At 47.4% G+C, this 23,004-nt stretch overlaps 1 protein-coding gene across 2 annotated transcripts; it reads right to left on the reverse strand.

The window, feature by feature from the left end:
* Positions 1–382: 382 nt before the first annotated feature.
* On the reverse strand, positions 383–6,686 carry LOC118238623 (MLV-related proviral Env polyprotein-like). 2 transcript variants are annotated; one of them, XM_035443023.1, is made up of 2 exons: positions 6,577–6,686; positions 383–2,683 (listed from the first exon to the last, which is right to left on the reverse strand). In XM_035443023.1, the coding sequence occupies exon 2, from the start codon at positions 2,398–2,400 to the stop codon at positions 421–423; it is 1,980 nt and encodes a 659-aa protein (XP_035298914.1). In that variant the 5' UTR covers positions 2,401–2,683; positions 6,577–6,686; the 3' UTR covers positions 383–420. The 2 variants fall into 2 exon arrangements, with proteins under 2 accessions (XP_035298914.1, XP_035298915.1); XM_035443024.1 differs by lacking the exon at positions 6,577–6,686 and adding an exon at positions 3,027–3,637.
* Between the last annotated feature and the right edge of the window lie 16,318 nt (positions 6,687–23,004).

The following is a 23,004-nucleotide window of genomic DNA, read 5'->3' on the forward strand; positions in this document are numbered from 1 at the left end:
TTTCAAATGAGGCGAAATACAGAATCATTTCTATTGGATGGTTCAAATGAGACACAGAGCCATTCCAGATCAGCATATTCTCAAGGTCTGGTGTCTGGTACAACAGACTCAATTCCCCCTCCCTCCGCATCCAGATGGCTGACCTTGGGGGCGGAGACCTTGGGACGGAGTGTTTCTCATCGGGCGGGGGCTCAGGAGCAGAGCTCCAGGCCGGCTCACTTGGTGTTTGTTCTCGTGCCGGCCCACCTGGTGCTCGTTCTCGGGCTGAGCGTGCGGGGGGTGGCGGGGGAAGTGGAAGCCGCCGGGGGTGGGGATCGGGGAAGCCACCGACAGAAGGAAGAGGAGACAAACTTGAGAAAGAAAGGGCTAAGGGGCAGGGTCTTTCATTCCCCCATTTCTCTTGTAACTGAATGGAATCTTTCATTCAGAGGTCTCTGGATACTCTGGATCTATTTGCTTTAGCTGGTGGTATTGTTGAGTTAGGACTAAGGCCTGTACAACAGATAGTCGTTCTCTGATGAATTGAGTCATCTTGTTCAGAATACAGGGACCAAATATGAGGATCAAAAATAGAATAACCAGAGGTCCCATGAGTGTGGATATAAGGGTAGTCAACCAGGGGGACTTAGCGAACCATCCTTCGAACCATCCTTGTTGAGACTCAAATAGCTGTTGCCTCTGTTTTAGCCTTTCCCTAAGTTTGGCCATGCTGTCCCTAACTATTCCTGTATGATCTGCATAAAAGCAGCATTCTTCCTTGAGGGCAGCACATAGCCCCCCTTCCTGTAAAAATAATAAATCTAATCCTCGTCTGTTCTGCAGGACCACCTCAGAGAGTGATGTTAAGGATTTCTCGAGTGCACTGACTGACTCTTCTAGGACCTGGATATCCGTGTGCATGGCTTGTTGTAGAAGCTTAAAATGATTAATTCCCTGTAGGGCAACGGTTCCGGTCCCTATGCCGGCTGCTATGCCCCCCACTGTTATCCCTCCTAATAATAGGGCCACGGTAAAGGATATTGGCTCCCTCTTATATCGGGTTGATTTCCCTAGTACGCTGTAAACATATTCAGGTTGGTGGTATGTGACTTTGGGCCAAAGTTCTATCAATATACAAAAGTCAATGGTGGTGTTGAGAACAGTGGTAGAGACACAGGGAGTCAACCCAGTACTGCAAGCCCAATAAGTTCCATAAGGGGCAACAAGGTATCGGCTGTCCTGAGATAATGGCTCTACTTGGTTACATAATTCTTGATGTGAGGGAGGAATCCTGCCTATGCATAGCCCCTTTCCTGAGACCTCAGATATTGTGAGCTTGTGCTGCATAGCAGCTCCACAACTGGTAGGTGCTGAGGTCTGGTTGGAGTAGTTGCCCAGTATTGCCACGCCTTCATAATATGGGGGCCGGGAAACTAGGCATAACCAGCATTCCTGAGTCTTGTTGGGGTCTGAAAAATTTAAGGCTTGGTAAACTCCTTGGATTAATTGTAATAATCTATCTCCGGTACCTGGAGGGTCTCTGGTTATCTCGATGTTTAGGGCATCTGGGGTGGGGGAGAAGGTGACAGCACCTGGTGTAGGAGTGATAGCTTTAGGAACGGTAGGGGGTTCAGGGACTTGGAATTGGGTTGGGGCTCTCTGGTCCGCTATTACTGTGTTTGGCCCGACTGATTGTTGGCTTAGGGGAGTAATTTGTCTGTACAGGGAGAATAAGGTCACCGGATCTTTCCCTGCTCGGTACAGCCGGAGTCCCCAGACTTTAGGACTATCCCAAGTAGTCCTTTTTCCAGCATCTGTGAACCTTAGGATGAGAGGGTTGCATTTTCCTCCGGGGGTGGCGCCTTGAAAACCTCCCCCTCCGGCACTATCATAACAGGGTCCGCAGGCTCTTTGCCCACATCTCCATGGTCCTTTCCCTGCGTACCCTGGGATCTCCCTCCGTTTGAGAGTGATGAAATCCCAAGAGGAAGAGGGTTTCCAGTAAGCCTCCCCTGTGGTTTCACATCCCCATCTTGCACAGTACCCTTCCTGCGGCCCCCCGCAGCCATGAGTTGGTTTATGGCCGGGGCAAACATAAAAATCCTTGCTTCTTGTTCCTATCCTTCCCCCAGGGTGGTGGCATCCGTACCCTGGGAATGGTTCCTGGTCAGAGGGATCCCAATCAGACCCTACTAAGTCACATAGGTCGACATAGAGAGGAGGGAACCCATCATGTAGAGTCCCTATATAAGTGCTGAGGTTGGCTATTTCCCCGGTCCCTAGATTGGCTATTTTCCAGGTGATATTATAAACCCTGTGGGGGTTAGTTGCTACATGGGGGGTAAACAGACAACCAATCAACAGGAGGGTGTACGAGAGAGTCTTATCTTTAAAGGATTTTGAGTGCGGTGTGCGGTCCATTCTGATGCAGTGGCTGAATCGGTGGGTCGGGCTGGCTTTACATGTGAAGCATGTATCCAAGCTGCAATGCCGTCTACCTTGAGTGCGGTGGGAGTGGTAAGCAAAACGATGTAGGGTCCCTTCCAGCGGGGTTCAAGGTTCTTGGCCTGGTGACGCCGGACCCAAACGGTGTCCCCGATCTGGTAGGAATGGGGGATGGTGGGATGGTCCCTCTGGTCTTTATAAGCTTGAGCAAGGGGTTTCCAGACCTCCCGTTGTACTAGTTGGAGGGCCTGTAAATGAGCTTGGAGAGAAGGGGAGTTAGCAAAATCTGAGACATCTTGATCAAGAAAGTTAATGATAGGAGTAGGTACTCCATGCAGGATCTCAAAGGGTGTGAGCCCATGTGGTCCAGGGGTATTACGAGCGCGGTAGAGTGCTAGGGGGAGTAGGAGGACCCAGTCTCTAGTGCCAGTTGCAAGCGACAATTTTGTTAAAGTCTCCTTGATTGTTCTATTCATCCTTTCTACCTGTCCTGAACTTTGGGGTCTATAAGCACAATGTAATTTCCAATCAATCCCCAACAAGGTGGCCACTGACTGACTTACCTGGGAGACGAAGGCGGGCCCATTGTCTGTTCCCAGTACCTGAGGCATCCCATAACGGGGAAAGATTTCTTCAAGCAATTTCTTAGTAACGATCTTGGCTGTTTCATGTTTAGTAGGGAAGGCTTCAACCCATCCTGAAAAGGTGTCTACAAAAACTAATAGATACTTGTATCCATATTTACCTGGTTTAATCTCAGTGAAATCTATCTCCCAATGTGTTCCGGGCCGGTAGCCTCTGACCCGGTTCCCGGGAGGAAGCTTCAGTCTGGATGCGTTGACTCGGGCGCACGCATCACATTGCTCAGTTACCTGTTTTAGAATATCATTCTTCCCCAAAAGGAAATTGAATTCCTCTTCTCGTTCGAGGAGCTCCCGCATCTTCTTGGAGCTCAGATGTGTCATCTTATGTAAAAATGTCACTAGGTACTTGGTTACCCGGTAGGGGATGACAGTCTTTCCTTCATAAGTCCAATCCCCGTTTGGTTCCTTTGTGGCTCCCAATTTCTCTAGGGTTTGGATGTCTCTTTGTTCATAGTCCCATGAGGGGGAGGGATGGTCGTTGGTGGGCTCTAGAGCCAGGAGGTTAGTGGTGTCTGTGGTCAGGGCCGCCTCTCGGGCAGCCAAGTCTGCCCTTCGATTGCCCCTTGCTTCAAAAGAATCCCCTTTTTGGTGTCCAGGGCAATGTATGATACTTAAGGCGGCGGGCAGATGAAGAGCCCTTAAGAGAGCGAGGATTTCCTCCTTATTTTTAATGTCTTTCCCTTCGGAGGTAAGCAGCCCCCTCCGTCTGTAAATTTCTCCATGTATATGGGCAGTGGCGAAGGCATAACGACTGTCTGTATACACGGTGAGCCTCTTACCTTCTGCCAATTTTAGAGCCTGCGTGAGTGCTATGAGTTCTGCCCTCTGTGGGGAAGTTCCAGGGGGGAGTGCGTGGGCCCAGACAACCTGATTCTCTGTGGTGACTGCCGCGCCCACCCTTCGTTCTCCTTGATGCAAAAAGCTGCTTCCATCCGTGAACCAGATGTGGTCCGGGCTGGGTAGAGGCTGGTCAGTCAGGTCGGATCTCGCCCCATGGGCCTCGGCCAATACCTGTAAGCAATCATGAGCCTCGGGCTCCCCAGGGAGGGGGAGCAGGGTGGCTGGGTTCAGAGTCACCAAAGGCCCGAAGTGGACCCGGTCTTTGTCTAACAGCATAGTCTGGTAATGAGTCATTCGGGCATTAGTAAGCCATCTATCTGGAGGCTGTCTGATGACTGCCTCAACTGCATGAGGGGCATGTATGGTCAAAGGCTGCCCCAAGGTTAGTTTGTGAGAATCTTTTACCAGCAGGGCTATAGCGGCAATCATTCGAAGGCAGGGTGGCCATCCCGATGCCACAGGATCCAATTTCTTAGAGAGGTATGCAGTGGGCCTTCTCCAAGGCCCCAGTTTTTGGGTGAGGACTCCCTTAGCATAGCCCTCTTTCTCATCTATAAAAAGTTCAAATGGCTTAGCTAAGTCCTGTAGACCCAGGGCTGGTGATTCAAGGAGAGCCTTTTTGATGTCGGTGAAGGCTTTCTTTTGGGGCTCTTCCCATTTAAAAGCAACCCCTGGCCGAGTGAGGGGGTAGAGGGGAGCCGCCATTTCGGCAAACCCGGGGATCCATAGGCGGCAGAAGCCTGCCGTTCCCAAGAACTCTCTCAGTTGGCGGGGATTTTGTGGGGTGGGAATGTCTAAGATGGCTCGCATACGGGCTTCCGTTAGCCATCGCCATCCATCCTTTATCTTGTATCCTAAATAGGTCACCTGTTTCTGACATATCTGGGCCTTCTTGGCGGATGCCCGGTACCCTAGGCTCCCAAGAGTCTGGAGGAGGGCTTGAGTGCCTTCCTTGCATTCCCCTTTGGTTTTGGCTGCCAGGAGAATGTCATCTACATATTGTAAGAGGATTAGAGCGGGGTACCTAACCCGGAATTCTGCCAGGTCCTGATGTAAAGCTTCATCAAAAAGGGTAGGGCTGTTCTTAAACCCTTGAGGTAGCCTAGTCCAAGTCAGCTGCCCAGAGATTCCAAGGGCCGCGTCCTGCCATTCAAAGGCAAATATAGGCTGGCTGGTGGGATGCAGGCAGAGGCAGAAGAAAGCGTCTTTAAGATCTAAGACTGTGTACCAGGTATAGTTAGGTGGCAATCCACTCAGCAAATTGTAAGGGTTGGGGACAGTAGGGTGTATGTCCTCTATCCTTTTATTGACTTCTCTCAGATCCTGCACTGGCCTGTAGTCATTAGTTCCCGGCTTCCTAACGGGTAACAAGGGTGTATTCCAAGGAGATTTACAGGGCACCAGAATCCCTTGTTCAAGTAGCCTTTTAATATGTGGCCGAATTCCTTCGCGGGCTTCTTTAGGCATTGGATACTGTCTGATGGATGCAGGAAGGATGGCAGCTTTTAAGGTTACTATAATTGGGGCCTGGTTAATGGCAAGGCCCATTCCTCCTGTTTCAGCCCATGCTTGGGGAAATTCCGCAAGCCAGTGGTCAAGGGTTTCCTGATTGTTCGAGTTAGTCCTCTTTTCATGGAGTCTATATTCATCTTCTATGGACATTGTCAAGATGGTAAGGGGAATTCCCTCTGGCCCTGTGACTTTGACTTCTGACCTCTCAAAGTGTATTTGAGCTTTTAATTTGGTCAATAGGTCCCGTCCTAGTAAGGGGTAGGGGCAATCTGGCACATGGAGGAAAGAATGCATAACCTTACCGGTCGCGAGCTGGAGCTGCCGATTTGTAGTCCAATGGTACTGCTTTCCGCCTGTAGCTCCCTGTACCCATGCAGTCCGGTGACTCAGGGGTCCGGGTGACTGATTCAGAACGGAATGTTGTGCCCCTGTATCGACTAGGAAGGTGACCGGATGCCCCCCGACTTGCAGTGTTATCCTGGGCTCAGGGGGGGGGGCTCCTGGCCCTGACTCCTCTAATCTTCTAGGTTCAGGAGGTCAGAAGCCCTTGGCCGTGGAAGCTTGGCCCGGGGGTTCTTAGGGCATTCTCTTGCCCAATGTCCTTTTTCTTTGCAGTAAGCACATTGGTCCCTGTCCAGGTGGGGCCCCCTTCTGTCATCCCTCTGTCTATTCTGTCTCTGGCCTGTCACTACTGTGGCCAATAGCCTGCTCATTTCTTTATTCCGCTTACGGTCTCTCGCAACCTCTTTTTCCTCTGCTTCCTGTCTTAGTCTTTCCTCTCTCTCCTGGGTTTCCTTCCTCCAACGTTCTTCTCTTTCTGTCTGTGTTTCCCTCTTATTAAAAATACGTTCTGCTTCCTTCAACAAATCTTGGAGTGTATATCCCTGTAAATTTTCTAGCCTTTGAAGCTTGTTTCTTATGTCCGGGGCTGATTGCCAAATAAAGGACATAGAAACGTTGGTGGCCTGACCTGGATCTTCCGGATTATAGGGAGTATACATCCTGTACGCTTCTTTTAATCTCTCTAGAAAAGCGGCAGGTGATTCCTCCGCACCCTGTATTATCTGCTTCACCTGGGCCAAATTAGTGGGTCGGCGTCCTGCCCCCCGGAGACCCGCTACAAGCAACTGGCGATAGAGACGCAGATGGGTCCTACCTGCTTCGGTGGTAAAATCCCATTCAGGTCTTTCAAGAGGGCAAGCCGCATCAATTTCATTGGGCAGCTGGGTGGGCTGCCCGTTTACTCCTGGGACATTCTTTCGTGCTTCTAGTAGCATGCACTGTTTCTCCTCTGAGGTTAAGAGGACCTGCAACAGCTGCTGACAATCATCCCAGGTGGGTTGGTGAGTCGTGAGTACCGACTCTATGAGAGATGTCAGCCTCACGGGGTCTGCAGAAAAAGAGGGATTATTATTTTTCCAGTTATAGAGGTCCGATGCTGAGAATGGCCAATACTGAGGTTGGCCGTTCAGTCCGGTTCGGAGGGGCAAATTGGTTGAATCTGGAACGGGCTGCTCCCTACGACCTCTTAGTCGATAAGCCATTGGTGAAGGGTCAGCCGGGGCCGCCTCTGCCAAGGCGGCGGAGTCCGCTTCTGCCTCTGGTGGGGGCGGCAGTGGCGGATATGGCGGGGGCTCCTCCGTTAATAGATCAACCAACAGGTCTTCTCCCGGGGGGAGTACCTTAGGTGTCTTCTTTTCTTTAGCCTTAGTGTCTTTCACCGCGGTAGGGTAAAGGTTGGAATGGGAAGGGGGGTTGGGAGGAATCAAAGGAGTGGGAGGTGTAGGGGCCGAAGGAATGGGTCGGTCGGAGCGGTTAGAGGGGGGAAGGAGAGAGGGGCCCTTGGGATGTAAGAAAGGACGTACCCAGGGAGGGGGGTCCTGAACCAAAGCCTCCCAAGTGACGATATAAGCCACTTGATCGGGATGCCCGTGTGGTCCAGGATCCATAATCTTCTCTTTTACCTGGAATATAGTCTGGGGGTTAAAGGTACCATCTCGCGGCCAGCCTACGTCAAAGGTCGGCCATTCTGAAGAACAAAGAGTAATCCATTTGCGTTTACGCACATCAACAGATTGGTTATGAGCATATTCCTGTACATTTCTCCAGTGCGAGAGTGTTAGGGACAAAGGAGTGGTAACAGTTTGCCCCATAGTTTCTAGACTTAGGAGGACACAAATGATAGCTACAAGACAAAGACTGAACAACACAGAACAGACTTTCGCAGCGCGGTTTCGACAGAGAGTCGAAAGCAAGAATTGAGAGGGGGTCGAAGAAGGGGGCCCTCCTTCTTCGTCCCCAGTAAAGATTGCAAATCCCTCAAGCCGAGGGCCTTCTCCAAAGAGACTGGGAAAATGTCCAGTCATAGATCTAAGTTCAAAGTACAAATCCCTCACGCCGAGGGCTTCCCAAGTTCAAAGTACAAGTCCCTCACGCCGAGGGTTTCAAACGCTACCAGGACGTCTCCTGGAGCCGCGGTCGGGAGTCTGAACTCGTCAGTTCCTCCTCGGATCCGCCAAATACAAATGTACACAGCTGTATACTACAAACGCAAGCGCAATTCACAAAACGGATTCAGACAGACAGGCAAGACGAGACCAGACAAGACAAAACAGCGGATCCGCACAACACTTACCTCCCAAACGTGGGTCGGTGGTCCCTGAGTGGGGGTCTCTATCCCGGACGAGCCCCCAAATGAAAGACCCCCTCCCCCCCCAAGAGGTACTTTCGTAGAAGGAGACCCGAACCCAGGAATCAGTGAGACCACGAGCTTGGATGCAAAACCGCAAGAGGCTTTATTGGAGATACGGGTACCCGGGCGACTTAGCTTCTGTGAGGCCAAGCGCGCCGAGCCAAGGGAAAGGGGTCCTTATATAGGGAAAAAGGTGCAAGCTAGGAGCAGGGATTCTATTGGATAATTCTAATGAGGCATTGTACAGAGCTATTCCCATTGGTCAATGTATATGAGGCGCTATACAGGGTTATTCAAATGAGGCAAAGTACAGAGTTATTCAAATGAGGTGAAACATAGAGTCTTTCAAATGAGGCGAAATACAGAATCATTTCTATTGGATGGTTCAAATGAGACACAGAGCCATTCCAGATCAGCATATTCTCAAGGTCTGGTGTCTGGTACAACAGACTCAATTCCCCCTCCCTCCGCGTCCAGATGGCTGACCTTGGGGGCGGAGACCTTGGGACGGAGTGTTTCTCATCGGGCGGGGGCTCAGGGGCAGGGCTCCAGGCCGGCTCACTTGGTGTTTGTTCTCGTGCCGGCCCACCTGGTGCTCGCCCTCGTGCGGGCCCACCTGGTGCTCGTTCTCGGGCCGGGCGTGCGGTGGGTGGCGGGGGAAGGCCGCCGGGGGTGGGGATCGGGGAAGCCGCTGACAGGAGGAAGAGGAGACAAACTTGAGAAAGAAAGGGCTAAGGGGCAGGGGTCTTTCAGTAGTTCTTACACAGACTTGCTAGAAATGACTTAAAGCACAAAATGCTGACTGGAAGACAAAACATCACACTGGGCTATGTCCACCGTCATTTCCAGGCAAGGTGTCCCCAGTAAAGCCTATTAGGAAAGCACCCACCAGCAGTTCATGCTTCTACCATCCATCTGTTTGTTTCTAAAGAGTAACCCAAGGTGGAAAGACTCCCCCTACCTGTGTGTAGCTCTCTGTCCAGAATCTTCGGGAAGCTCTGGGAACAGCTTCCTAAAGGGTCCTTACATTTTGTGAACCCCAAATGGGCCGTGGTGTGGCAGGAGGAATTGCTATGGAAGGTGCAGGTCTTGTGGAGGAGGAGGTAGCACAGAAGTTCTGTGTTTGGGATTTAGAATTGAAACCACAGACACAAAGAACCAAGACCTGTGTGTAATTTTGGATGTGGTGCAGAAGCCGGAGGCTGGGATGGTAATTACAAAAGGGATGCTGGCCAGGCCTTCTGCAGGCCCAACTTCCAGGGCAGCTGCTCTCTTTATACCAGACCCAGGCTGTAAGAATGCTGCCCTGGAAACACAGAAGGGCACAGGGGCCTCAAAGGGCCTCTGGCAGGAGGAAATAGGGATCCTGCCATGCCCTGAACTGAACTGTCAAACTTGTAAACTTCCGGTCGAATGGGCGCTCAAGGTCCCTAACACAGAGCGGCCATAGGTGGCTCGAGGGCGAGTTGGCACGGCCATCACCATTTTGAAGGGAGGCATTAGCATCTATCTGTCTGGGCAAACAGGAAGCCGATTAAAATGCCCATTGTCTCTCTTCTGGGCTTTGTTGAAAGGACTGTCAAAAGACCAAGTCCACGGAGCTCTTGCCAAGTCGAGGAACCCAGGGGACATGCAGCTGCTGGTGTCACCTGTGTCAGGGTACAGCTAAGAGATTTCCTTTTCAGGGCACCCATCAGGGAGCGATGCAGCCTGTGATGTCAGGGGTGGGCAAAGGTATTGACTGAGAAGGGGAGAGTGTACAGCACAGCTCAGGGTTACCATTTGCTGAAAGCACAGCACTTTGTCCTCTCTATATCCTGCAAGAACCAAGAACTGGTCACTGCCCCCTGCCCACCTCTGAAACGCTCTGGCTGGGAATCAAATCCAGTAAGAAACACCTGCCATCCACTGTGGAACCACGGGCACAATACACTACATGCCAATTGTGGGGTGGGGGGGGAGAGAAAGGCCTGGGAAGAAATGTTCCTGGTGTTACTAAGAAGTGAGGCCCTGCCTGTGCCCACTCCCTTCCCCTCCTGTCCCTCCCCTCCCTTCTCTCTTCCTCTCCCCTCTCCTCTCCCCTGCCCTCCCCTCCTGCCCCCTTGTTTTCCTCCCCGCCTGCCTGTCTGTCTCAAATACACACACACACACACACACACACACACACACACACACAGAGAGAGAGAGAGAGAGAGAGAGAGAGAGAGAGAGAGAGAGAGAGAGAGAGAGAGAGAGAGAGAGAGACTGACTCCCAGGCCTCTGAAGTCTGCATGTCTTTGGCTACTTCTCTGTTAATCGGATACTGAATGACAGAGACTGTCTTACTTTGGGACACAGCTTCTATGTATAAAAATGTGTGTAAGTGTGTACTGGGGATGGAGGTGTGTGTGTGTGTGTGTGTGTGTGTGTGTGTGTGTGTGTGTGTGTGTGTTAGGATTGCGGCACTGGCTGGTGGTTATAAATGTTGGCCCTTCTAGGGGGGTCACCATCTGAAGAGGGAGTTGCAATCAAGATGAGGGTAGAGGTAGAGAATGCATTACCATTCACTTTTGATAGGGTTCCTGCATCTGTTGTGTTTCTGTTGCAACCTCACAGCACTTGCTGGCCTGTGAATGTGCTTTTGCTCATGGGAGATAGTAAAAGATACTGGCCATCAGCTGGCAGGGGAGTGTGTGTGTGTGTGTGTGTGGGTGTGGGTGCACCCTGGGATCAGTGCTTTCCTTAGCTCCAGGATGGAGTAGTGCAAACTGTGCCCTTGTCCCATCACATCAACCTTAGGCTCAAACAGTGGGTCCCCGCTCCTGCTTCTCCGGCTGGATGGACACAGCATCTGTGTCCTCTCTCTTCTTGCTGATTCTGGCTCTCGTGACTCTTTGCCAGCCTTCCTTGCCCTCCTGGCCAGTGTGACAGCCCTCAGAGCTGCACTCACTAGCCTGCTGCAGACAGAGGGGCTCCGTAAATGTGGTCCCCAGTGGGCAGCTGGATGTTTTTCTATAGAGAGAAGTTGTCATTAGAAGACCAGGAGGGTGAGGGGGGTGGCACCTGGAGATATTTCCTTTCTCTCCACCTCCGTTTACATCGCACTGAGAGGGAGTGTGGCTTCCAATGTGCCCATGAGTCCCTTGTCCCGGTGAAGGCAGTTTGACAGCTCCATAAATTACACCGAGACACCGCTGCTAATAGGCTGTCGCAGAGACTGTACCAGACCACCCAGGAGCAGCCTGGGCCCTCTAGGCTTGCACATAGATACAGTAATGCAAATTGCTTAAGCCTTTGTCACTCCCTGCAGCAAGGGGAACAAAGGGGCTTCATAAAGTCCCCTTTCCCAATAGCCTGGGTCCAGGTCTCTACTCTCCTCACACCCCAGACAACCGTACCTCCCTCATTTCCTTGCTTTCTCTTCAAATGTCAGCTGAGGCTTGTGTACAGGGCAGGTATGACAGACAGATCTCTGGCGATGGAGGACTTTGATTGCCACAGGTAGTGTGGGGTGAGCAGGTGAGCAGAGGAGCTGCAAGGCCGTGTCTACCATGGCCTGGGGGAGAGGAGACCCTGCACACTTCTAAGCTTCCACACAGCATCATAACTGACAGCTTAGGTCTCTGTCCGCTTGCAGGAAGGAAAGTGAAGTCCTCGATGAAGTTGGGGAGGAAAAAACCAAGCCTCATTTCCTTGCCTGGAGGGAAGTTGAAGCTCAGGTTCTTTCCTTCAGCACTGGCTGACTGTAATGTGCCTTTTGAGGCACTAGCATCACCAGAGGCCGAGGTGTCGCTACTGTCCTGGACGCACGCAGGGTCCTTCATAGTCTCGTGGACAAAAGGCTTTTTGTCCACTGGGTCTGCTACTGACCTGGGCTGCCACCCATAACCTCTCCCTCGCCCAGCCCCTGGCATTGGGGTGGCGCATGTGCTTTCTGGGTCAGTCCGTGACTTTGTGATTTTGTAAAAATCTAGAAGACTTCTTCCCTCTAGCCCGCCACCGCTTGGTAAAGGAAGCCTTCCTAAATTGCCATGTCTGGCTTTGCTACAACCTCAGCTTGGCACTCCCTAATTCCCTTTCTGGATTCATCTTCCCTTACAGCACTTGATCTATTTCCAGTGTCCCCCTCTGTTGTTTAAGCTGCATCTTGTCTTTGAGAGTGGGGGCAGCTGAGCAATTGGTTTGCCCAAGTGTCTTCGTTGCCTGTAACATGGTTTCCACAAGGGAGGTGCTCAAAAAAAGGTGCTGAGTGATTAATTACCAAAACACAAGGGTCCAGGGGAGACTATGGAAAAATAATGACATGTTAGCCTGTGGGGGCTTGGAAAGGAGGCATGCATCCTGAGTTCCTGAGCCAGGGATCAATCACCCTGTCAGAGAAGTGGGAAGCAATGTGAGGTTACAGACCCACTTCCTTTCTGTCGTGTCTCAGCATTGCACCAGGGGCTCTGAAAGTATTCGTTTCCCTCTGAAATGGTTACGTATATTCCCTGGTAGGCCAAAGAATGCCCCCACTACATGCACCAATTACCAGAATCCTGGCAAAGGGGATTTTGCACATGGAATTGAACCAAGAAACTTGAGACGGAGAAATGGTTTTGGTTATCCAAATGTTCCTAGAGGAGGAACAGAGAATGAAAGAGAAAAGTGGCCACAGAACCAGACAGAGACTGGAACAATATTGGGGCACAAGCCAGGGAAATAGGTTTTCCCTCGGATTCAGAGTTATTCCTATCCCACAATCACCTTTATTTCTGCACAGCTTGGACTTCTGGCTTCCAGGATTATAAGGTAATAAATTCATGCAATCTTTAAGCCACCAAACTTGTGACAGTTTGCTGTGACATTAGCAGGAGCCTATCCTGTTTGTACCATGAGCATTTCCACTTCAATGCTACACTGGTCTCAGGCTTCAGCTTTGCTGACAGCATTGCTATAGGTGGACATCACTAACGTGTCTCCTTTTCTGTCTTTGCAATGACCTCACCTGGGATCAGTCCCAGAGCTCTCTCTGCCATGTCCAAAGGCAGTTTTAGCAAAAGGAGTTCTTCACATATCTTCCTTGTTGGGGTCATTTGAGTTTTCCCATTTCTTATTTGTATACACATACACACACATTCATACCCCCCCACATACACACAATACACACCCATGCACACAGATATACACACCCACACACCGACACCCCCCACCTCCACACCCACCTCCCCACCCACCCCACACCCACCCCCCCCACATACACACACACTCCTTTATTATAGATATTTCCCACCCTTCTTTCATCACATTCTATTGTGTGTGTATGTACATGATGTGCATGTATGCACATATTTTTGTGTGTTCAGTCACCAATGTGACACGCTCATGTGGATCCCAGAGCACCTCCAGTTTGAGAAAGGTCCCCTGGTGTTTGACACCTTGTACGTCAGGTTCGCTGCCCCATGTGCTTCAAGGAGTTCTCCTGATTCTACTTCCCACAAGTGTGCTGGGATTGCAGATGTGAGCTACACATTGCAGCTTTGCATGTGTGTGTGTGTGTGTGTGTGTGTGTGTGTGTGTGTGTGTGTGTGTGTGTACGTGTGCGTGTGGTGCGCGTGTAGTTTGTCTGTCTCTTGCATGTGCACACATGCCACAACACTCATGTGTAGGTCAGAGAACTACTTGAGGGAATGAGTTCCTCCTTGGAGATCCTGTGGGTCTTGGGGATCGAACTCAGGTCACCAGGGTTAGCAGCAGGCTCCCTTACCTCCTGAGCCCTCTCTTCAGCCCAAGTGTTTATGTCTTAAATTCTTTATGTGCCCTGGTGTTATACAGTTATTTCTTCTGGGTTGAAAAACTCCTTACGGGGAGGGGGAGAGTAGGTTCATAAGATCTAGAAAATGAAAAATGAAGGACTCAGATAGCTGACCCAGCTACAAAACTAAAAAATACCTTTCAAGATTCATAACCCTCCACCTAAGGTTCTAAAAGCAGTGGATAACTGGGACAGAGGGAGGGGGTCCTTCGGTGGATCTGCCCACCAGCTGTACAGAGAGCAACAGCCGTGTGAGTCCTCACCAAAGTTGTCCTCGAGTCACACATGCTCCTGGAAGTAACACCTTACCCACAGTCCTGTAAGTGACCCCAACAAACAAGAGAGAAAGGGAAACTTTGGAATTTCACAGAAGGTGTGACAGGAAAGCCAAAAAGTACAGAGAAAAACACAGGGTGGTAGGGCTGTAAGACTTATGGGTCTGTTGGAAAGAGGTGGGCAGTCCTGGCCATAGGACAAACCCACAGCCCCATAAAAGCTTCAAATTCAGCAGTAAGTCTTGCTGATGGTGACAGTGACTTCGAGCTCAATAAACTGTGCCTAGCACCATCTTGAGAGGGAATCAATTGTCTACTGCTGAGCTGTGTCAATCACGTCAGAATTTAAACTACAACAGTGCCAGAGTGAATCCTAGGGGGCCTTAGTGGAGAAAGGGAGGGCAGGATGCCCACAAGCTGAAAACAGTAAATAGCTCAAGGTTTGGTTCTGTGAAGTGGCCTGAGAGTTGAGCCCTCAAGAGGAGGCTGTTCTCTATACTACACACCCAAATCTAGAAAAGACAGCCAAACCAACAAATGTGTGCACTGCAAAACGGAAACACTAGAAACAAGAGAGCAACCTAACAGGGATCCTTTGGAAGAGTCTTCCTCAATCTATGAGACAGTGAGTTGGCCTGTATGTCCATACATTCCCATGGTTCAGGCAAGAGTTAGTGCTTCTGGCTTTAGTGTGTCAGTGCCTCTTAGAGAAGATGGGAAGCTTGTCAAGGCTCTGGGGTGGGGTGGTATAGTAGGAAATTACCAATACAGAGTCAGGTAGAAATATAAGGGTATTTAATAGGGAAAAGCCTTACTTACAGAGCGAACCAGCCAGCCGGTGGTAGTCTGTACAGCAAGAAGCAAAGAGAAACCGAAACCGAAACGCAGTCCCCCTACTCACTCTGACCACGCCCTCACAAGCCCTCAGGTACTCCTGTAGCCAGCCCCTAAGAAGGCGTGGCTACAGCTTCCCCTACAATTCCCCTTTTAGTCTAAAAGAGGATTAAAACTTAACAGTATAAAGGTAAAATATAAGAAGATACAACAGTCTGCTTATGTCACCTCCTAACTATCTATTTTAACTAAAACCTAAAGTCATCTGAAAGAGGTGTCCAAGCCTGAACACCTCCTTCCAAACTGAACCATAAACAATAGGAAGCTATTCCTAACTAGGTATATACACTATCCTAAGTGACAACAATGGGGAAAGGGGGCGTAGCATTCTCCAAGTTACTTCCTGCTGAAATGGGACGATGATAGTCATGTGGGGTCCTGTAGAAAGAAAATGTTAGTATCCAGTCCATGTTAGATGGGATTCACTTGATTGAAGATCTCGCTTGAAATCCTCAACTTGATTGAAGTCAGTACCTGAACCTCTGGCCGGAGTGTCAGTTGAAATGGAGCAAGTTGGATCCAGTGCAGTCGAGGAGGTGTGGCCCATTTTCTTTCCAGGGTGTCCAGGGATTGCTGTCAGGCAGGTCTTCATTGGCTGTGTGGGACTCAAACATAAACAGTTAGCAGAGAAATGTTTGCTTGTGTATGTACACATGCTAGGGAATGCAACCATGAGAGCATAACAATTATGAAAGGGTGTACACCTTGAGAGAAAGATCCAAGAAAAGACAAAGACAGTCCCCAAATTCTTCTTTTATTCTGTATTACATCAATTGGCTTCTTGATACAACACAGAAACACTAAAGCTTAGTTAAATAATGTGCTTGGATTTTAGAGGAGGAAAGCCAAATCCACCTCTAAATCCAGCATTGGTTTAATTGAATAGGGACTAGGAAATAAAGAGAAATAGAGTTTTTTGAGAGACAGCTGTAAAGTTTACCATATGGCACATTCCTTCTATTTGATGGTTATAGCTACCTTTTCTTCCCAAGTATCTACCCATGCAGTGTCCTTTGCGTTCTGAAGATGAGTTTTCCTGTGAAGATAAAAGCAAAACACTTCCCTTTCCTTTGGGAGGTTTCTATTTAGTTAATGAGATATACCTTAGTAGAATACCTGTCATTTGTCCTCGTCGAGAGGTTTTTCCTTTTTCAGTCGAATCTTGATCAACTTTGATGGTATCCAAAGTTTTTCTTCTCCTGTAAAAACCAATGCAAAACCCCTACCCCAACGTAACACATGTCCAGGTTTCCATACAGAGGTTAGTACATCTTTGAAGTATACTGGCTGATTGAGTTCAGCAGTTTTTTTCGTAGTCCAGTGTCTTTCTGCAGCTGTTTGTCCTTTTTCATTGGCATTAAGAAAGTTTAGTGTTAATAAAGCATTATGCAACCTATGTTTGGGGGGTTTAGTCTTCCAAGCTTGTTTGTTGAGCATCTCCTTAAGTGTTCTATTAGATCGCTCAACCACTGCTTGTCCTGTAGGATTGTGTGGTATACCAGTAACATGCTTTATGTTATAATATTTGAAAAATTGTTCCAATTTCGTAGAGACATATGCTGGAGCATTGTCAGTTTTTATTTGTGCAGGTATACCCATAACTGTCATCACCTCTAGCAGGTGTGTAATAACAGAGTCAGCTTTTTCAGAGTTAAGAGCAGTAGCCCATTGGAACCCTGAGAATGTGTCTATGGTATGATGCACATATTTCAAATTTCCAAATTCTGCAAAGTGAAAGACATCCAACTGCCAAACCTCATTTCTCCGAATGCCCTTAGGATTACAACCTGCTGGCAATGGAGTTTGGTTATAAAAGGAACAGGTAGGATAGTTTCTCACTATCTCCTTGGCCTGTTGCCAAGTGATGAAGAAGTTCTTTTTCAAACCTTTGCTATTTACATGATGTTTCTTATGAAATTCTGAGGCTTCTAGCACACTTCCAATTAATAAACGATCAATCTCATCATTGCCTTGTGCTAGTGGGCCAGGCAGACCCGTATGGGATCTGATATGTGTAATATACATAGGATTACTTCTGTTTCTGATAGTTTCCTGTAATTGTAAAAACAGAGAAGTTAATTCTGTATTATCAGGAACAAATTCTGCAGTCTCAATATGTAACACGACTCTCTCTGCATACTGAGAATCAGTAACTATATTAAGAGGTTCTGTAAAATCCTTAAGTACCATGAGAATTGCATATAATTCTGCCTTCTGTACAGATGTATATGGACTTTGAACTACTTTACTTACCTCACCTGCTTTATAACCTGCCTTACCTGATTTGTTGGCATCAGTGTAGAAGGTAAGAACTCCAGAAATGGGAGTTTGTCTTACAATACGTGGAAGAATCCAGACTGTCTTTTTTATGAATTTAATTCTGTCAGTTTTGGGATAGTTGTTGCTAATTGTTCCCAAAAAGTCAGTAAGAGCTATTTGCCAATATTCATTATCTTTCCATAAGGAAGAAATTTCTTCATTAGTTAAAGGTACTATAATTTCTGCTGGATCTTTTCCAGTCAGCTGGTGAAGTCTTAATTTGCCCTTTAAAATCAAATCAGAAATATTTTCTATATATGTCTTTAACTTTTTATTCTGTTTATGTGGCAGAAATATCCATTCCAATATAGTGTCTTCCCTCTGCATCAGAATTCCAGAAGGGTATTCTCTGGATGGCAAGATAACCAGAATACAGTCTAAATTAAGGTTTATCCGATCTACATGTGCATTCAATATTCTGTTTTCTACCCATTGTAACTCTTTTTCTGCCTCATCAGATAATATTCTAGGACTGTTTAGGTCCTTATCACCTTTAAGGGCCATTTTTAAATGCTTTAAGTCATGTCCTTCTACACCAATAATTGTCTGTAATTGAGAAATTTCCCCTAATAATTTCTGAAGAGAATTAAGAGTTTGATACCGATCTCTCCTAATTTGTACCTTTTGAGGTCTGATTCTCTGTAAGTCTATCTTGTAACCTAAATAGTTAATAGAATTTCCTCTTTGTATCTTTTCTGGTGCAATCTGTAATCCCCAACGAGGCAGAACTTCCTTCACCATTTCAAACATACGTTCCAAAGTTTCCTTATTAGAATCTGATAAAAGAATATCATCCATGTAATGATAAACAAGAGATTGTGAAAATTTCTTACGAATTATTCCCAAAGGTTGCTGTACAAAGTGTTGACACAAAGTAGGGCTATTTAGCATTCCTTGTGGCAAAACCCTCCATTGATATCTCCTAACTGGCTGTGAATTATTAAGAGTTGGTACAGTAAATGCAAATTTTTCTCTATAATTTTCCTGTAACGGTATTGTGAAAAAACAGACTTTTAGATCAATGACTATGATAGGCCATCCTTTAGGTATTAAGGAAGGTAATGGCATTCCAGGTTGCAGAGAGCCCATTGGTAGAATTACCTTATTTATAGCTCTCAGGTCTGTCAGCATTCTCTACTTACCTGACTTCTTTTTGATGACAAATACAGGAGAATTCCAAGGACTGGTAGATTCCTCTATGTGTCCAGCATCTAGCTGTTCCTGTATTAACTTTTCTAAAGCCTCTAGCTTCTCAGAGGTCATAGGCCATTGTCCTACCCAAACTGGTTCATCTGTAAGCCACTTCAATGGCAGGGCCTTTGGCTCCTCTGAAGGTCCATCATTTGTACCTAGTTTCTGTACAGCATGGATGGTTGGTAACCGTTTTCCATAGCATCTTACCAGATCTTTTCTACTATCTAAAGATTGTACATAATTTGTATCTGACACTGGAGGAATATTAATCTGAGTATTCCATTGCTGTAAGAGATCACGACCCCAGAGATTTATAGCTATATCTGCCACGTATGGTTTCAGTATCCCTTTCTGTCCTTCCGGTCCAATGCAGACCACTGAGTTAACACTCTGTCGAACTCTAGATAGAGTTCCAATTCCTAAAAATTGTACATTTGCCTCTCTAAGAGGCCATTTCTGAGGCCAAGACTTTTGAGTAATAATAGTTACATCAGCCCCAGTGTCCACTAAACCAGAAATAACTTTATTATTAATTTTCACTTTTAACTGAGGCCTTTTATCATTATAGAAGCTTGCCAAAATATGCGTTTCTCATTTTGTCCATTCACACTTGATTCTTCATCACTATTCAAACTACCATCTAGAGCAATATCTTTTTTCACAATAGGCAAAGAACTATCTATTGTTCCTGTGAGAGATTGTCTTCCACTGCTATTGGGAATGACCTGATCTTTCTCGATGTGGGGGACTTCTTGAGGTCCCCCTCGGGGTTTCCCGACCTTAAGGGGTTTCCTTGTATGTCCCTGGTTGATCTACATTCATTGGTCCAGTGTCTGCCCTTACCACACCTTCTACACAATCCAGAAGGCAGTGGCCTTCCATATGAGGCATTGTTAGAATTCATTTGTCTACAATTTCTCTTAGTATGTCCCATTTTACCACAGTTGAAACATCTAGGTTCCTGGCGCCTTTGTGGTCTCCAGGGGAATGCTCTTCCTACCCAAGGTTCTGGTTCATAGTAGTAGTAACCTCTAGCCTCTTGGTACCTATGTTGACCTCTGTAAGGTGCTTCTCCTTGCCAAGCCCTTACATCCTCACCTCTAGAACTTTTAATTTCCTGTTGCCATTTTAAACCTTTGGAGATGGCTTCTCCTACCCAAGCTCCAGTATCTTGCACATTATAGTCAATGTTGGCTGCATACAAAACCCATTCTTCTAGCAGAGCTGATCTGATCTTTAAAGGCAAAAGTATTCTTTTGCATATAGGGTTTGCATTTTCATAAGCTATTGTATATATAATTGATTGTCTTGTTTCTGGATCTGTTACCTGTAATTCTACTGCCCTAGTTAACCTTTGTAAGAAGTCCTGGAACTGTTCTGTAGGTCCCTGTTCTATTCTGGTATAAGCTTCTAGGCGTTCTCCTGGCTCACGAACCTTATCCCAGGCATTTAATGCTGCTTTCCTGCATAGAGACAGTATATCGTCATCATATTCAGCCTGAACCTGTGGGTCAGCATAAATACCCTGACCAAGAAGCTTATCTAGAGGGGCTTCAAAACCTTCCTTTATGCCCTGATGCTCAAGGAGCTTTGCCTCTTCCCTTACCAATGCCTTCCACTGGATTTGGCATGAATTCTCAAGTACAGCTGCTACCAATCGTTCCCAATCTGTGGGTGTCACCCTGTTAAAGGTTGCCCATGAATGTAATAGCTGTTTTACGTATGGGCTATGGAGACCATATGAGACAACTGATTCTTTAATATTCTTAAGATCCTTCGGCTGTATAGGTTGCCATTCATAAACCATTCGTCCATGAGGGTGTTTCTTAGAAGCTGGCTTTTCTACCATGGTAGCTGGGTACACTAATGGTGTACGAGTAACAACCTTAGAAGAATAGTCACGATACCTGGGTGGAGTAGGTGCCTGGGATTGGAGTGATTCTGCTTCTGAGGCATCCCAATGATCTTTAAGCCTAGCAATGATATCCTTTTGAAAAGTTTCAATCTCCTTAATCATAAAAGATTCCAAGCACGTTAGTGAATCTGTAAATTGCTCTAACTGCTCATCTACATGTTTTTCTAGATCTTTCATACGATCATCCTTAGACAGCATCTGGATGGCATGGAAACTGCCTTCTAGGTATCATGATTTGCTGATTTTGAGTCCTCAGCAATCGACCGTATGGACCTATGTAATCTGTCAGCCCTGTACTGTAAATTATCTTCCAAACATTCAAATCTAGACTCAAATTTCTGATCTGCTACCTTGGATGCTTCAATAACTGATTGAATGGCATTGTCCAATTCTTCAACCCTATGCTGGGTATTTTGCACCGTTGCATCTAGTTGATGAGTAACATTGCCTATCTGAGTTTCTAGCTGGCTACAGATATTCTTTAGCTGGTCATGGTCTTCTGACAGCCTAGCCTCTAAGGCCTCAGACATGGAGGATCTCTCTGTGTTTATCTTATCATAAATACGCTGTATCTCATCAGACAGCTCTGTCTTTAGTGTATTGGACACAGAGCCAAGCTTATCATCCAATTTCTGTTCCACTTGCTGCACAATTGTGGTCTGACCTAATCTGTTTTCTAAAACCTCATTGTGTAAATCTGTTATTTCCTGCAAGCAGGTGGTGAGGTTATTTCTGTCCCTGTTCCTGAGTCCTCTGGCTAGTAATACTATTTGTACCAGCAAGCTAACTGCCATTACAGCATATAGGCCAGTAATTGGCAAATTAGCATCCTCCTCAAACAGTGAATTCACGTAATAAGCAAAAACATTACCAATTTTAGCAAATGATAAATATTCTGCCATGATTTTACCTGATTTCTACTCCAGCTGCAGTAAATATGTTTGACCAGCAGGTAGCACAGGCCTTCAGTTATTCCGAGGCGTTTGGCAGCAGTCGGTCAGCGGTGGAGAGAGGTCACAAAAGCGGCTGCGCTTATCTTAGAGATTATACGGCTTTGCGGCTGTGGCTTACAAAAGCGGCTGCGCTTATCTTAGAGAGTATACGGCTTTGTGGCTTTCCCCTGGTATCAGGAGTGGTAGCCATGCCTTCTTAGGGGCTGGCTACAGCTTCCCCTACAGGGTGGTGTCTGCAGGGGATTTTGTGGTGGCTGGTCATGTCTAGCCTGTGAGACTTCCATGTTTGGATACTGTAGAGGTTGGTTTTAACTGCTAACTTGACATAATATATCATCACCTGGGAAGAAAATTGCAATATTGTGAAAAATACCATGACTAGGCAATTTATAAAACAAAGTATTTATTTGGGGGCCTAAGGTTTTGGGGGTTAGAGTCCATGATGCTGGAGCAAGGATATGGTGGCAGGAACAACTGAGAGCTCACATCTTGAGGCACATGTTGGAGGCAGAGAGTTAACTGGGAATTGCATGGGCTTTTGAAAATTCAAAGCTCCCCCCCAACCCCCGTGAGACACCTCCTCCAAATGGCCACGCCTCCTAATCTTTTCGGAACAGTTCTACCACCTGGGGATCAAGTGTTCAAACACAGGAGCCTCTGGGGGCCATTCTCTTTCAAACCAACCCAGGGAGTGTCTATGTCAGGTGGTCTTCTGAGTTTGTCCCTGGGGCATTGCCTTAATTGCATGAATCCGTGTGGTGATACCCAGCCCAGGATGGACAGACAGCACTGTTCCCAAGGCAGGCAGTCCTGACCGTGTAAGAGGAGAAACACAGCCAAGCAAGCCAGGGAACACACACTCACTCATTGCCTCCTGATCTTGACTGTGGATGTGATGAGACCAGGTGTCCTAAGTCCCTGACACTGTCACTCCCCACAGCAACGCTGTGAGCTGAAACAATCGCTTTCTCCCCAAGCTGCTTCTCATCAGGATATTTGGTCACAGCATCCAATTCTTGGGTAGATTAAATGCAAATCCAAACCAGCTCTCAAGCCCTTTTTACTCCTGTTAGAACAGAACATCTCTGGTCCAAATATTCTGGCCCAAGCTCCTCGCCACCTTGCCCTGTATCCTTGGTTTCTCACAGGTAAATGGGTCCTCAGGGCCGGGAGCTGGAGGGAGATGAAGACATGGCTGAACTCTTATATCCTTTCCAAGTTGCTATCCTGTTGAGCTGTGGCAAGACCGGGAAACAAAAGAGGGAACAGAGACAGAGAGAGAGAGAGAGAGAAAGAGAGAGAGAGAGAGAGAGAGAGAGAGAGAGAGAACACACTTAGGCTCTATACTGGCTTTGGACATTTAATTTCTGTCTTAATTCCTTTTTCCAAACTTTGCTAATCCTCCCTGACCTCACCCCCTTGCAAAATGTTTTTAAAGGGAGATCAAGGATCTTGTTTTCTTTTCATTCTTTTTGATTTATGCTCAGTTGTCTGGAAAGTTCCTGTAATCTCCCTCCCTCATCTTCAGTCAGTTCCCTCTGACAGCACCAAGGAACCCACCCCACCCTC

This window comes from Cricetulus griseus, chromosome 3, assembly GCF_003668045.3.
Source record: "Cricetulus griseus strain 17A/GY chromosome 3, alternate assembly CriGri-PICRH-1.0, whole genome shotgun sequence".
NCBI lineage: Eukaryota > Metazoa > Chordata > Mammalia > Rodentia > Cricetidae > Cricetulus > Cricetulus griseus.

What these genes read in the sequence shown, in the direction of transcription:
- LOC118238623 (XM_035443023.1), bottom strand. Translation starts at nt 2,400, where the DNA reads ATGGACCGCACACCGCACTCAAAATCCTTTAAAGATAAGACTCTCTCG.